The following is a 15,375-nucleotide window of genomic DNA, read 5'->3' as shown; positions in this document are numbered from 1 at the left end:
CAATGGGGGGTGTGGGGTTTGTGGGATGAGTCCCAGGTAGGGTGATGCATCACAAGGGCACAATGAGCCTCCAAAACTCCTGATCCCAGGTGAGGTGAAAGGAATCAGCTAAGAGCAGGGCTGGGCAGAGCAGGGTGTCTGTGGGTATGGTGAGGAGGGATCCTCCAACCCTGCAGCATCCCAAAATCCCCACCTTGGGGTGGCTGCAGCAGCTTGAGCTGGATTTGGGTTGGAGCAGGCAGGAGCAGATGGTCTGTGAGGAGGGTGCCTTGGGCCAGCTGAGCCCCTGGGCTGACAGGAACATACTCCCACATCCCGTGGGTTTGAGCCTTTTGGGAGTAAACAAGAGAGTAGGAGCTGATGCCAGCTCAGCCCGATCTGGAGAGGTCTCAACACTGAAGTGCCCCCCTTCCTTTCCGCACCTATCATCAATGGATACATGGATTTTGAGTTATTTTTTTTATTTCTGCTTTTTCCACCAGGACCCCCAGCATCCTCACCCACCAGCGATGGCTGGGGGCAGCCAGGAGCCCACCCCTGCAGGAGGCTGCTGCCTGGCTGTGTCCCAGGGCTGCAGGCAGGCTGAGCAGTCTGCAGTCTCCACCTAGAGCCCAGAACAGCCTCTGCTCTGCACTTGAGCCCATGCACAGGCTGTGCACGGGTCCCACCACCCCAGCTGTGAACTCTGAACTCAGCTGTGCTTTTAGCAGGCAGCAGCAGTTTGGCCAGGGGTGCTCCTGGCACTCTTCACCACCAACACGCACAAGCCAGAGGATGGAGCCTCTGCTGGGTCCCACCATCACTGGGGATGCCCAGGGCACCCAGTGCCTGGAGAGACAATGAGACACCAAGTACCATCCCTGGGGTCCCATCATGTGCTGGATCATGGGCTGGTCCCCACCGTGGCTTTGAAATCTTGTCCCCTCCAAGGTAAAAGAAGCCAGGAGAAGCCACACATAAATTTATGGACTAAAGGCAATGGCTATTTTTGCACAACACATCTGAGCATTGCAAAGCATAAAGTATAAAACCTTACCAGCACATTGAATTAAAATCAAATATGCCAATCTTTAAACTGGAAGGGATTTTTTTTTTGAAAATTAGTCCTGCTTCCCACCAAACTCTCAATTGCATGATGCACTGCTAGTCTCAATGAAGCACCTTTCCTGTGCAGAGCCATGAGCATGGCTGCATTGGGCAGACTGCAGACCCCAGAGACCTGCACAGCAGTGGGGACAATCCCCTTGTCATTCCCTGTGACACTCACTGCTGTGTCAGTGGCCCTGTGGCCACCTCCAGCTGCAACTCAATACAATCCCCAAAACCCACCCCCGTGCTCAGACTGAGGGCTGATGTGCAATGCAGACCCACTGCTTGTTTAATTTAGGGTCTGGCTCAACTATCCCCAGCTTCTAGTGCTTGTGTGGCACAGCTCCTGTCCCAAACCTCTCCTTCCTATCAGCGCAAACGTGCCTCTTTTTTTGCACTCTGTTAAAACCTGGTGCCTCAGGCTCCATTAACCCCTCCGTCAACTCACAACCACCCTGCAGGGAGGTGCTGTCCAGCACTCCCTGGCCCCCACCTCATTCCCTTTGCCATGGAAAACCCGCAGAGGAGCCGGGTGCTTCCTGCAGCCACCGTTCCCCTTGGGAGAAGCGGCAAGTTGGAAGCACGCAGCCCCGGGGCCTCCCGTGGCCAAGCCCAGCTCGGTTACTGCGGGCAGGCTTGGCTGGGCTCGGGGTAAAGGCAGGGCCGGCCCGAATTGATGCCCAGCCCTGCCCTTCACCTGCCGGCACAGGCTGACTGCCAGCCCGCAACCCGGGCTCCCTCTCCTGCCTGCTGCCGACACTTGCACGGGATGTGTTTGGCCCCGGATGACTGCTAAAAAAGGGGAAAAAAAACAAAACAAAACAAACCATAGCAACAATAATAAAAAAAAAAGTTACTAACATTGCAAGTTATGTAATGCTAATATATGCCATTAGCAGATACATATATAAACATGCATAATTAATATTTATGCAATAAGCATATATTTTAATATATGAGCAAAATAAGAAATAATTGAATACAAGAATCAAGTGATAAAAATGGTACAATAATAAAGAATAAAAATAAAATAGTAAATACACTGTAAAAAATTGGAGAATGTCTTCTGAGGAAAGGGCAAAAAATAGGGAATGTGCCTCCTTTCCACTATTTTTCTCTGAGCTTGAGAGCAGGAGGATGCAGCAGCTGGGGATGCTCCTTGGAGCCACCCACGGGGCTGCATTCCCCGTGCCCCTTCAAGCACTGCATAGATATATGAGTGTGCATGAATTTAGAACTGCCTTTGAATCGCCTGGGCGTATAGAAAATAAATCTCTTCAAAGCTACACAAAGGTTTTGCTGGGGGAGTCCCACAGTGGTTTACAAAAGCAGGACAGATTGCTGTTTATCAATATCAGAAATGTAAGGGAAGAAAGGTCTCCAAGCTCTACAAGTTTCTGCAAACTCCTAAATGAAGGTGTCTACACAAGGGCAGCATCATTTGCTACTTCTGTGCTTGTGCTGGGCTCCTGAGGAGCTGGCATCCACTCTGAGGTTCACCACCAAGGTGTTCCTGGTGGGCACAGACAGCCATGGAGAGCAGCTCGAGACAAGGAGGCTTTCCCCACTGAATCTCCACCTCGCTGGGGGGAAGAGCGCATCAGACTCCTGTGGAGGAGAAACCAAAGGCTGCAAGGTTGGCTGAGGCACAGATCTTGGAGATGGATGTAGTGCTGCTCTGTGGAGCTGAGCTCACTGCTGTGGCACATGAGCACAACTTGTATGGCTTTAGGATCTGCTCCAGGGCCACTGGGACCTTTTTCCTCCACTTCTCAGTGAAGCAACACTCTGATGTCTGCTGGGCAATGCCCTTTGAGAGACAAGTGGTACCACTGTTTTATGTGCACAGATTGGACCATCTGTAATTAAATTATATTAAAAACAGCCATAGAAAGAGGACTGATGGGGTTTTGCAGTCAGTGCTGGACATGGTGTACAGGTCAGATACTCTCCAGCCACACTTGGATCTTCCTGCCTCCACTTCTGCCAAACCACAAACTGTTCCTCACCAATAACCATGCTGAGAAGGGAAAAAAAAGAATCTGCCTTTCAGCATTCACCATTAATGTAATACTTAGAATAACACAAAACATCACAGAACCATTAGAGTTGGGAAAGACTTCTAAGATCATTGAATCCAACCAACTTCCATGCCCCAGTTCCCACAGTATCCACCCAGTGTCTTGGAGCCCTACAGGGCTGAAAGGGCTGCTATGACTGGGAGGTTGTTTGCTCAGACTAAAAAGGCCACAGGACAGAAAGAACTTCAGCTCATTCCTCCCAAATCCTCATGCTCTGCTTGGCAAACACTTTACACTGCATCCACATTTGCTAGAGGAAATCAGTCAGTTCTCCAGCACCTCATGCCACGATGCCTACATCCCAAGAAATGCTTCAACCCAAATTCTCCTCTTCCATCCCCCACCTGGGGCAACATAAATGGATTTTCGGCCACCTTCCTGGTTGAGCCCCTCTATAAATGGTCACACCAATCATCTCAAACCCAACCAAGGCCACTGAGACTGAAGTGAAATCTCTGCCAAAACCCCCACTATTCATCTCAAGGGTCTAGAGGGGAAGCCATCCAAGGAGGGGCTGAGGGCACTTGGTTTGTTCAGCCTGGAGAAGAGACTGAGGGGAGACTCACTGCAGTTACAGTTTCCTTGTAATGTGCAGAGTAGGGTCAGACACTGATCTTTGCTCTGTGTGACCAGGGCAGGACCCATGGAAATGGCTGGAGCTGTGCCAGGGAGGGTTAGGTTGGATATTGGGAAAAGGTTCTTCCTCCACAGGGTGGTGGGGCACTGACCAGGCTCCCCAGGGAATGGACATGACCCTGAGGCTGCCAGAGCTCCAGGAATGTTTGGACAACATTCTCAGGGGTCACTGAGGTGCCTGTGCAAGGTCAGGGCTTGGACTCCATGATCCTTGTGGGTCCCTTCTGGCTCAGGATGTTCTGTGTTTCTGTGAAATTTCTACATCCAGACCCAAGCACAGCACTGAACCAAGGAAGGGCCATTTCTGGGCCATCAAGGGGTTGCAGTAAGATGATGAAGAAACCCTGCGTGGGTGTGCAACATTAGGAATGTATCAGGATATGCAACAGGGGGTGTGCAATAGGGTAGGCAGTAAGGCAAAACCCCCATTTGGGTGTGCAACAGGGGAGCATTAGGGTTGGAAATGGGGTATTCATTAGGGTACGCCATAGAGAATGCGTTAGGATATACCACAGAATATTCATTAGGGTATGCCACAAGGTATCCAACAGGATATACAGTAAGGTAAATCATAAGGTAGGCATTTGGGTGTGCAACAGGATGTATATTAACGAATGCATTAGGATATACCACAGGGAATGCTTTAGCATATCCTATAGGGTAGGCACTAGGGTATGCCATAGGGAATCCATTATGGTATGTAATAGGGTGTGCCTTAGGATGTACCATAGGAAACACCACGGGAAGTGCATTAGGGTATGTAATAGGGTATGCATTAGGATATACCATAGGATATGCCATGGGAAATGCATTAGGGTATGTAGGAGGGTGTGCATTAGGGTATGTACCATAGGATATGCCATGGGAAGTTCATTAGAGTAAGTATTAGGGTGTGTTTAGGATGTACCACAGGATATGCCATGGGAAGTGCATTAGGCTGTACCACAAGATATTCACCAGGGAATGCCACAGGGCATCCAACAGGATATGCACCAGGGTACACCACTGAGTATGCATTAGGGTATAAATTTTGGGATGCATTAGGGTATGCCACAGCGTATCCTATGACGTATCAAATGCAGAGTGCCTTAGGGTATGCATTAGGGTGTGAAATGGGATATACATTAGGATATGCCACAGGGTATCCAACAGGGCACACAGCAGGGTAAGCCACAGGGCATCCAGCAGAACCAGCCCTTCTCCTCTGGCACCAAGGCAGTTCCATGTGCAGGGATGGAACTCCTCTGGCAGCAGGCCAGCAGGCTCTGCTGCTCTGTGTCGGGATGTTCATTTTGTGATTTTGGTGGTTTTTTTAAAATTATTATTAAAAGAAGGTATCAGCCTTCTGTTTGATGTGCTGTTGGCTGTGGTTGCCAAGGGGAGCAGTGTACAATTACAGCCCCAGTGATGTTCACTCTAATAATACACTTGGCTCTGCATAGCTCAGATGCAGACACAGCTCTGCTATAAAGAGCACGGTTGTTCCAGCAGAGGAGTACTCCAACTTATGTTACATGTGAAGGGTTTGTGGCACATTGCTTAACACCCCCCTACTGGAAAGAAAGGAAAAAAAAAAAAGCCTGGGCATGCCAGTGAGTGAAACTATGACAAGCAAAAGCCTCTCAAAGGAGAAATACTTTCAATGTATTAATTAAGAAGGTATTTCTAGAGGCATGAAGAACTTGTGTGTGTGTCCACTAAGATGTTCTTTCATGTCCCCAGACAGCCAAGATCCCTGGCCCAGCTCACCCAGGTCCATCCCAAGGGCTCACATAGCTCAAAATCGCTCTTGCTACCAAAAGACTAAACCCAGCTCAATGAGGAGAAAACCAAACCCAAATCACAGAACCACAGATTTGTTTAGGTTGGAAAAGCCTTCTAAGATCATCAAGTCCACCCACTCCTCAGCAGTGCCCAGACCACCACTGACCCATGTCCCCAGGTGCCACACCCACAGAGCTTTTAAATCCCTGCGGGAATGCTGATCCACCACTGGGCAGCCTGTGCCAGGGCTGGACAACTCAGATGCCAAATGATCCCCCCAGTGCCAAGCTCCCACATGGCAGCTCTACCACCTGTCTACCCCATGGCTCCCCTTTCCACATCTCTTCTCCTGAGAGGTTGGCAGCACCCAAACTCAAGACTTAGCCAAGATTCAGGACCAAAACATGGAGTGAAGGATAAATTCAAACCAGAGTTTTCCTGATGGATCCCCTTAGGGGATGAAGTGGACCATGCTGGCTGTAGGGAAGCTCTTCAGAAGAGCTGCTGGCAGGGAGGGGGATGATGTGACAACACTCTCATGCTGCAGCACTGGCATCTCTTTGGGATCAAAACAAGTACCCTGAGATAAGCTGTGAACATGTGCAACCCTTGAGCATGAGCACCTTGTCAACACCTGAAAACAGAAGAGGAACCATGTTAAACAGACAGTTTACTGCCTGTTTTGCAGGAGAAAAAACCCACCATGTTTTAAGGTCCAGCAGGGTACAGGGACACTGTCTACAGGTATAGGGATGCTGTCTATAGGCATGACCATGCTGGCAGGGCACCTCAATGGGTTCATGCACCAATTCCTGAGCTCCTCTGGTGGGCGTGAGCTGTTGCCATCGCAGTCCTGAGGGAAAGGGACAAACAAGCCCCTACAAAACAGGAGCATCTGCTGGGAGCAGATGGGGGGGCGAGTGGTGCAGCCCCAGGCGCCAGCAGCACGGGCAGGGATCACACTGATCCCGATTTATCACACCCCGGCACAGTAATTCCCCAGCTTGCTGGTGCCCAGCAAGCCGAGCTTCTTACGCCCGGGGATCAGATTAGTCTGAAAGGTGCTAGAGAGACACAAATCCTGCTCTGCAGCAGGCGTTTTAATAAAGGTTTATTTTTCTTTTTTAATTAACGGTGAGTTATCTAAAAATGGCTGATGGAAAGTATCTGATGGTCAAAGGGCCAAGAGTGTAGCTGGGTAATGTCCTATCATCAGTCATATAAAAATGTGATTGCAACATATGGATATATATGGATATATATAGATCTGTGTGTGTGTATATATATAGATATATGTATACATATGGATATATAATAACTGATATCAATGTATTAATATATCATACACTAACGGGATAATCACATTACTCTGTAACATGACATTATATCCAATATGCCTTATTAATACTGATAATAAATACATCGTATCAGTTCCAACATACCATATTGATATTGATAATCAACCTCCTTATTTCACACCAAGGCAGTTACAATGACTCTTTTGTGTCTCAGACCTGGCTCTGTCTCCAGCCAGGGCTATCAGACCTGAGTACCTCAAAATATTCCTGGTTTAGGGCTTGACCCAAGTATTTATGAATCAGTTTGAGTGCATCTGATTGTTTCATTTGGAAAATGAAACAGTGGTTGGAGAAAGTCAAAATCCTTTACTATCAGAAAGGAAATGTTAAATTATTCAATTTCACACAGCACTTTGCTTTCGACCTGTAGTGATCTGTCACCTTTTGCCCATCAAGACATTTATAAAAGATGTGCAGTTTGGGGCTGAACAAATCCCTTTTGCATATTTCTCTGTGCCTCAGCACATGAACTCGGTCACCCGCACACCCTGCTCTCTCTTTGCACTTCAGCTCTCCACAACGCTCCCATCACACTGGGACTGGCAACACGTTCCTGAGAAGCACTTTGAGTCTCTCTGGAGATAGTAGATATATTATTTATCCTACATTCATGCTGTGAAGAACTGAATGGGAAGCCACTCAGTCTTGCACAGGATGCTGCAGTATAAATCAGTTCACTGGGTCTGTTTGCATGGGTGGAATTGCTGGGGCAAGGGAATAAAGCAAGATGGAAGAGTCCTCCCTAACTCAGCACTGCCATCAGCATCAGTTGTGGGCTAACACCCTGCTGCTCTCAGGCCATCATTCCTGGGCTTTATTCTGGATTTCTTAGATTGCTGAGCCTAACAGGGAAAGATGCAAGAGCGACCTTGTATGGGAAGAATGGGATGCACAGCAGGTTTAGAGTTCCCTCCTGCTAATTCTGGGACTGATTCTGTCTGCAATTTCCCTCATTCTGATTGATATTCCCTTTGGAAATACTAATCTGGAAAAAATCACCACCTGGTACAGGTAATGGGATGTGTATGCTGGCCAAGGGCTTTGCAGGGGGGAGTGGACATGGGAGAGTTGTGTCTGATGTGCAAGCAGAGCAATGACAGAGTTGAACCAGTCAATGTGCAGAATTATCTGATATTGATTTTCACTATTTTATTTTAGTCCTTATTTCCCTGCTTGCTGTGTTGTCCCAATGCCAACTCAAGGTACAGGCAGCCAACCACAGCATCCAAGAGAGCATCTCCAACAAGAGCAGCAACAAGAACAAGAAGATGAGTCAAAAACTGGAGTGCTGGTGAGCAACAGACTTGTATGGAGAGCAGAGAAATTAAAAGTGAGCTCTGCATGTCCCACACACGGTGTGTGAGGGAACAGCCATGTGGAAATGCACCTTAATTTAAGGATGGAAATTCATGGTTTCAACTCTGTCTCCAGAGGCAGAAAATAGGAGGTGCATGTGACACCCTCCCAGAAAACAACTGCCCAATCTAATGGTGGCACTGCAGTAAAACACACTCCTCCCAGCAGACCATGGGCACTTGAGGATAGCCCTTTTTTTCTATCATCCAACATTATTATAGAATCATCCAGGCTGGAAAGACCACCAAGTCCAACCATTAACCTCATGGACCAGTGATCAGAGCTGCCGCTTTTTTCCTCCCCTCTGCAACTTTGCTGTCACTGATGGTTTTGGAGCAGAACAACCAACCAGTTCTCCACATATCAATAAACAAGTCGCCCAGAATAATGAGAAAATATGCAATTATTTCAGTTTTGTTTGTAATCAGAAACCAGAATCAAGCCAGGTAGTGCAGCCCAAAGCCTGCTCAGGTACCAGTCCGGTGTCCAAGACCATCAGAGATTTGTCTTGGTGCTGTTGGTGCTGAGATGGACCCTCCACTCTAATAGCCTACACTGAGAGACCCTCCCAGTTAATTTCTTTTTATGCCATGGCAATGCTGCCTCAAGTAGCTGACTCATTACTCAGACAGGCTCTGGTGTGAAATGCCACAGTTTCATGTAGAGTTCATGAACCGAGAATGAAAAGCACCTTGATAATGCCCCCAGTGTCACATTATCTATGGTAACCACTGAAGATGTGCACTGACAAAACAACAGGTGCAATTTGAACTCATCAATTGGGTTCAAAAGGAATTTGGTAACAGCTCAGCTCCAAATAAATGGTAAAACCAATTGAGATGATGCTCCAGGCACCTGAACAACTAACTTTATTTCGTTACCTGCAGCATGTTGAGGAGCAGACTCCGGAATTTGGTTCCCTCCACCATGAAAAGGGCCATTTTGTCACAGAGCTTGGCTGCTGTGGAAGCAAAGCTGCGGTCCGTCACCGCTTTCTGGTAGATGGTCTTGACTATCTCCCCCAGCATCTCCTCAGAGTTGGTGGAGTTCTGGGCCTCCTCCATGAATGTGGTGAGCTTGGAGTCAACATCACTGCTGTTGTTCCGCATGCTGTTGAGAATTTCAATTAATTTGTCCATTTTATTCTTTTCAGGGTCGGTGGTTTCCACCGTTACTTCGTCCTGGTCCGTGAAAAGGGAAAGACAAGGCGTCTGTTACACAAGGAAAAAACAGATATATCAGCCCATGTCCTTGCACAAACAGCAAAGGGGTAAGGGGATTGGGAGGACATAAAGAGAAAGAGAAAAGACAAAGCAATTTTTAGTGGCACAGTAGTATAACATCAGCATTGGAAAGCATAAGCGCATGCATCCTGCCCCAGAAATGTCCCCCTTCTCCATTTCCCACACCACTCAATCCCAAAGTCCTACCCCTCAGCTCAAGGAGAAGATGAGGAGGGTCCTGAGCTAGGATGCCAAAGTCTGATCACCTCTGACTGCCTTTGGCATCTTGGACCAGTTTCTGGTGTCTGTGACATCACCACAATGGACATTTTTTTGCTTCTTTAGAAAGTGCACTGATGTTTGCAAAATCTTCCGACAATAATCCCATAAAAATATATTACATATAATAAAATATATAATATTTTATTATATGTAATATAATAAAAATATATACATATAAATAGATATATCTAAATACAAATATATTTTTAATATATACACTTCATGATGTAAATTGAACTCAAAGAAGTCACGTGATCCCAGCATTCAAAAGACTCTCGACTTTCCCATCTCTTGCCTGTTACACTTTTCACTTCCCATCATTACCACAGAAATTATTGATTCTTTTCAACATTTTATTATGCGTTTGCTTCTTTTTCCCCGGTGTTAGGCATGCATCCTGCTTGCTCTGGTCTTCTCTTCTATCCCTCCAGTTCAATCTTATATAATACAAACCTGTAGCAAATCCAATCCCCATGGGAGTTGTTCAAACCTCCCATCAGAAGACTGGTTATGTTGACAACACCCACCCAAGAGTGGGTGCTGATGAGAATTTTAGTCTTACAAGACTCTACATGTCTGAGAAGAGCACTAAAATGAATACTCTGAAAGTCTCTACTATACTTCCATTGCTTTAAAGAACATAAAAATAACTAACAAAATCTCTTCCTCCCCCTCATGCCACATACATAAATAGTAAATGCTCATGCATTCAAAGGTATACATTTCCAACATGCACTCCCATGGAATTGTATATGTTCAGGTTATTTTTGCTCTGTATTTTGGAAATCTCATTAGAGATAACCCCATGGATGCTTTTTACAGTCTGACAAAAGAATCTCAAGAGAAAGAATCCGAGTTTTACAGGGGGCAAATGGAGATATCATCTCCAAATTCCTCAGAAATCTGTGGCTGAATATTGTTTCCAAAAAGGATTTCTCCTCCGTCACTTGCATGCAATACTTTTGTTATTGTTGGGTTGCTGGAAGGAAGGGGGGAGATAAGGGCATTTCAATTCATTGCAGAGATAAATGGATATCAGCTTTAAAGCAGCGGAGTCCAACTATTCAGCACTCAGGAGTCAAAGTTTGGGATTTAGCTCTGTAGTTGCAGAGACAAATTGCCTTTTTTACATTTTTTTTGCAAAGTGACTGAGCCCTTCAGACCAGGAGGGAGCTCATGTGTGCACCAGCCTTCCCCCATGGAAAATGGGAGAGATCCCAGTCCAACTGAAGTTGGTAGCAACCTCACCCAAGAAATCAAGCTCAGAGCCTCAATTCTTTCAATAAAAAGCCTCCTGAAGAAGCACAAAGAGACCTCAAGAGAAGTGCTGACATTGGGGGATTAACATAAGCTGGGAGCATTGGTGGAAAGGTCCCTTGAGCTCACCCCCCCCGCTTTGTACAGAGAACCACCATCGGCCAGACCCCGAGAAAAAGAGCAACCTAAGAAATAATACCTTTTCTTTTAGTCTCCTCCTCAGCCTGTCTTTAGAAGACTGAAGCAAGTTGATCTTGGGCCTGTCCCCAGGGCGCTCGTGGGCGCTGTCTTTCCGCTTGGTCTCGGGCTCAGTCTGCTGGGGCTGCTTCTCCACGGCCTCGGGGCCTCGCGGCGCCTCCGCGGGGACGTGCGCCGTGCACGCGGGGCTGTCCTCGATTTTCAGATTCTCAGTCTCTTTGGCGTTTCTGTGCGTTTCTTTGTCGTTGGGCGAGTGCTTCTGGTTGTGGTGCCATCTCCGGTTCTGGCTGTAGCCGTGGTGGCCCGTCCTGCCCGAGGAGTGAGGGGCCTGGCCTCCTTGGTAGAGTTTCTGGTGGTCCCTGTTATGCTTGGTGTATATATAATAAAATAATGTAATAAAATAATGTAATAAAATAATATATAATAAAAATAAATATAGTAAAATTATATATAATACAAAAATTTTAACTCCTGTTAGCTGGAAACCAAATAGGTTTTTGGGTTTGGTTGTTTAGTTTGATTTTTATTTTGAATGGCAAACTGAATGACAGTGTATTTAAAAAAATGTAGAAGAAAGTCAAAGGAAGTTCACTCATTCCTTCGTGGCTCTGTTGGGCCAACACATCTGTTCCACCAAACAGCTTGGCCCTTGGCAGGGGACCACAAACGGGGAGGCAGTTTCTTGTCATCTAACAATTCATGCCCCTAAATTTCTTTCAGTGACAAGAAATATTTCAGGTGAAAGTTTTTGCAAACTTGGACAACATGACTCTGGTTCCCAGGAAAAATTCTCTCAGGTTTTTGTGTTAAACTCTCTGAGGTTTCTGTGTTACTTCCACACTAACCAGGAAAAACAGCCGCAGCAAGTCAGGTAGGCAGGAAATGCCAGGAGATATTTTTTTCTGAAGGCTTTAGAGCTCCTAATACACCTGGCCTGTAGCATCACTTTCTCCTCTTGCCTGCCAACATGGCACACTGCTGCATGGGTTTGCGGTGAGCTAGTTTAAGTGTATCAAGGATTTCTAAGTGGAAAAAAAACCCCAAGAAGCAAGATACTAAGTAAACTGGTAACCTGCCCACAACAAATGGTTTTCTTTGGCCTTATTTTATACACATCCTTCAGCACTGCTACACCAGGACAGGACACACGCATGGATGAGAAGAGGACCAAACTTGGCTTTGGCAGCATGGAGAGCGTGGCATCCAGGACCACAACCTCCACAGAGAGACCTATGTGTACAGAACTCCAGATGGATAACACGGAAACCCAACAGCCACAGAGAGGAGAAATTGCCCCCAAAGGGTTTACTCAAGAGACTACAACATCTCATAAAGAAGGAGCAAGCCCCTGAGTGCTGGCTGTAACCGGTAGCCGAGATGGCAAATCCCCAAAACAACAACAGTTGAATGGAAGAAATGCTTTGGCAGTCTCAGGCATCTCAGATTTCCAAACAGGCTGCAGCGTGGCTGTCCCAGTGGAGAAGGCAGAGCCAGAATGCCATCATACAGGATGCACCTAAGATGGAGGAGGTCCTGGCACTGGCTGCCTTCTCCAGGGCTGGGTCTTAAGCGCAGCCACCCTAAGCATGCTGGCATCCCCCGCCTGCTGCCTCCTTGATATTGGTCTTGGCTCTGAGAACCTGTGGGGTGTTTTAATGCCTGGCCTTTACAAGGCTGCTGGGATCAGTGCTAGAGGGTGACACAGAACATCTCCCCAGTATCAGCCCCAAAGAAAAGGAAAAAACTTTGAGCGCACTGGTGACCACAGTGGCTTGTCTCCGTATTGGTTCTGTAGCCATGATAAAACCCCTGCTCAGTTTCACTCCTTATCCCAAACCCTCACCCCAATCTGGATAAATAGCAGTGTTTACTTTAAACCCATCCCACAGCAATTAGTTTTATTTTCATCACTGGCACTGCTCAGCTAAGGGAGCTCGGATGAAGGAAGCAACCATTCACAAATACGTTTCAATGGTCAGCAGTCTCCAACCCTGCCTGCCAAAGCCATCTGCCCACGGAATCTGTATTCCTTGGCATCCCCAGGAGTCAAAACCTATTTTCTGAGGCCAACTGGCTTTTAACCATAAAGAGTGAGGGCTCATGTTTAACAAATGCAGGATGAACAGGCTTGTTCATGGCACTGGAAGAAATTCGTGTTTACTCTCAGACCACCAGATCTGGTTTTCTGAAATATTCAGCGTGTAGTTTTTGGTGGTTTTTTTTTCCTTTTTCTTTTTCTTTTCCCCTTGCAAACTGAATGGCAGGGAATTATAAAAACAAAAAGGAAAAAAAAAGCCAAAACGGAGATGCAAAAAGCTTTCCTGTTTGCTGGAGCCTACAAGCATTTTATGAGTACAGATTCTCCACATCAAGTTTTCCTGGCATTTCTTTGTTTCCTCTCAGTAATGCGATCACATAAACCGCTTTGTAAAGAGCAATGCTTATTAAAAGGGGAATGTCAAAATAAAAGTTAGTTAAAAACCTTATCTGGTACTAAGGCCTCACAGGCCCAAGTACTTTCTGTGGTTTTGCTCCTCTCAGACATCTGAGTTTAACTGTTTGGTTGCATTTCAAGTCTTGGCTCATAAGCCAGTCAGCTTGCTGCTTTATTTAATTTGTAAATATTGCACAGAAATTACAGAAGTTGCACAAAGACACAGCTATAATTTCAGAAACAAGGGAAAATGCCTGGAAATGAGCTGGGAACCAAACTTGGCCATAAATTCCTGCAAGACGTGCACACAGGGACAGTTTTTTTCCTAAAGACATATTATAAACCTAACCCTTAATGTTTAAGGGCTATGAATGAAAAAAAGGTTTAAGATTAAAAAAAACCCACCTATTTAAGCCAATATGGAATGTGCCAGATAGCTCATTTTGGGGCTGTTGCAATAGGATGGGGGAGAGCAGACAGCGCTGCCCCTCCAGGGGACTGCTAAAAGGTGATGTCCCCACAGCAAGAGGCAGAGCAAACACAGACCAAAGCTCTGCAGTCATTGGCCAAAGGGTGAAGACACCAGAGTACAAAAAGTTTTGGGAAAAAAATTGCAAGAAATAAAAGGCAAAGGAAGGAGAATGGCAAATAAGGAGCAATGTCTGTGACTTGGCAGCAGTCAGGGGCCTAGACAATCAACCAGCTTTCAGGCAAAGACTCCTTGTGTGCTTTTATCTTCCCAACACCCCAGCAAAGAAGAAAAGCCAAGAAGAAATAGGATCTGCAGGAAAGAAGAGCCAAAGCAGGGAGAACAGGGCTCACATCTTAGAACTTGACTGCACAGCATCTCAAAGCCTGGGAGGATGGGACAACCCATATTGCTCTCAGGTGTCACCAAGGTGCTGAGGACACAGAGAGCCCCAGGAAAGGACAAAATGGAGACCAGCCACACTCCCACTGTGGGTAGTTGGAAACAACTTCGTGCTTGTTCAAGGGTAGCACTGTAGGTGCTCAGATGGCAGCTTAAGGTGATGTCCCAGGACGGTGCCTTGGGGTGACGTGCCAAGCCCCTGGAACCAGGCCAGGGAAGCACCCAAATGCACCTCCCAACCCAGGCTTTTAGGTCTGAGATGCTGAAGGGAGGAAGCTGAAGCTTGAATTACACAGCAGCACCTCCAAGTAATGCAAGAATTCACCCCAGAAAAATGCTGCAGTTACTGGGAAATAATTCCTCTGTCCCCCTCTGCTCATCCTTAGCCATGAGGATGCAGTGCCTTGCAGGGAACCATAATTCAGCTGCAAGAAAAAGTATCTGGGCAGTACAATGGTTTCTTATCTCTTGACTCAATTTAACATTAAATAACTATTTTCACTTCAAAGGCCAAATTCCAATTCAGTTCAAAACTCCCCCTGACTTCAGTGGGATTTGGCCATTGGACAAAATGGAAACTAAAGAGACATTGAGAGTCACAAAGAAATTGCAAAAGTACTAAAAACCAAGGGGAAGACAGTCAGGGCTGCCAAGCTGGAAATAGGATGGTATTGCTTCTGCTATTGTTTCTCCACCCATTTTTTTATTTAATTAACTAAATGAGATACCTTTCAACAGAATTTAGATTGGACAAATGTCTGTTCTGTCAGAGAAGCCTACGCAAACAAATGTAAGGCTTCAGCTGTCTTGGTGATTACCAGCCTAC

The 15,375-nt window shown here is 46.4% G+C and overlaps 1 protein-coding gene across 1 annotated transcript in view; it reads right to left on the bottom strand.

Annotated features, from left to right (window-relative positions):
* Positions 1–15,375, bottom strand: part of CTIF (cap binding complex dependent translation initiation factor) — a 146,915-nt gene that overhangs the window by 32,592 nt on the left and 98,948 nt on the right. The window contains exons 9-11 of the mRNA XM_031059640.1: positions 12,078–12,084; positions 11,246–11,611; positions 9,166–9,495 (exon numbers count right to left, since the gene is read on the bottom strand). Coding sequence (XP_030915500.1) covers positions 9,166–9,495; positions 11,246–11,611; positions 12,078–12,084 — 703 coding nt within the window. The remainder of the gene's footprint in view (positions 1–9,165; positions 9,496–11,245; positions 11,612–12,077; positions 12,085–15,375) is intronic.

This window comes from Geospiza fortis, unplaced genomic scaffold, assembly GCF_000277835.1.
Source record: "Geospiza fortis unplaced genomic scaffold, GeoFor_1.0 scaffold488, whole genome shotgun sequence".
Taxonomy (NCBI): domain Eukaryota; kingdom Metazoa; phylum Chordata; class Aves; order Passeriformes; family Thraupidae; genus Geospiza; species Geospiza fortis.
This window is presented reverse-complemented; position numbering and strand designations above follow the sequence as displayed.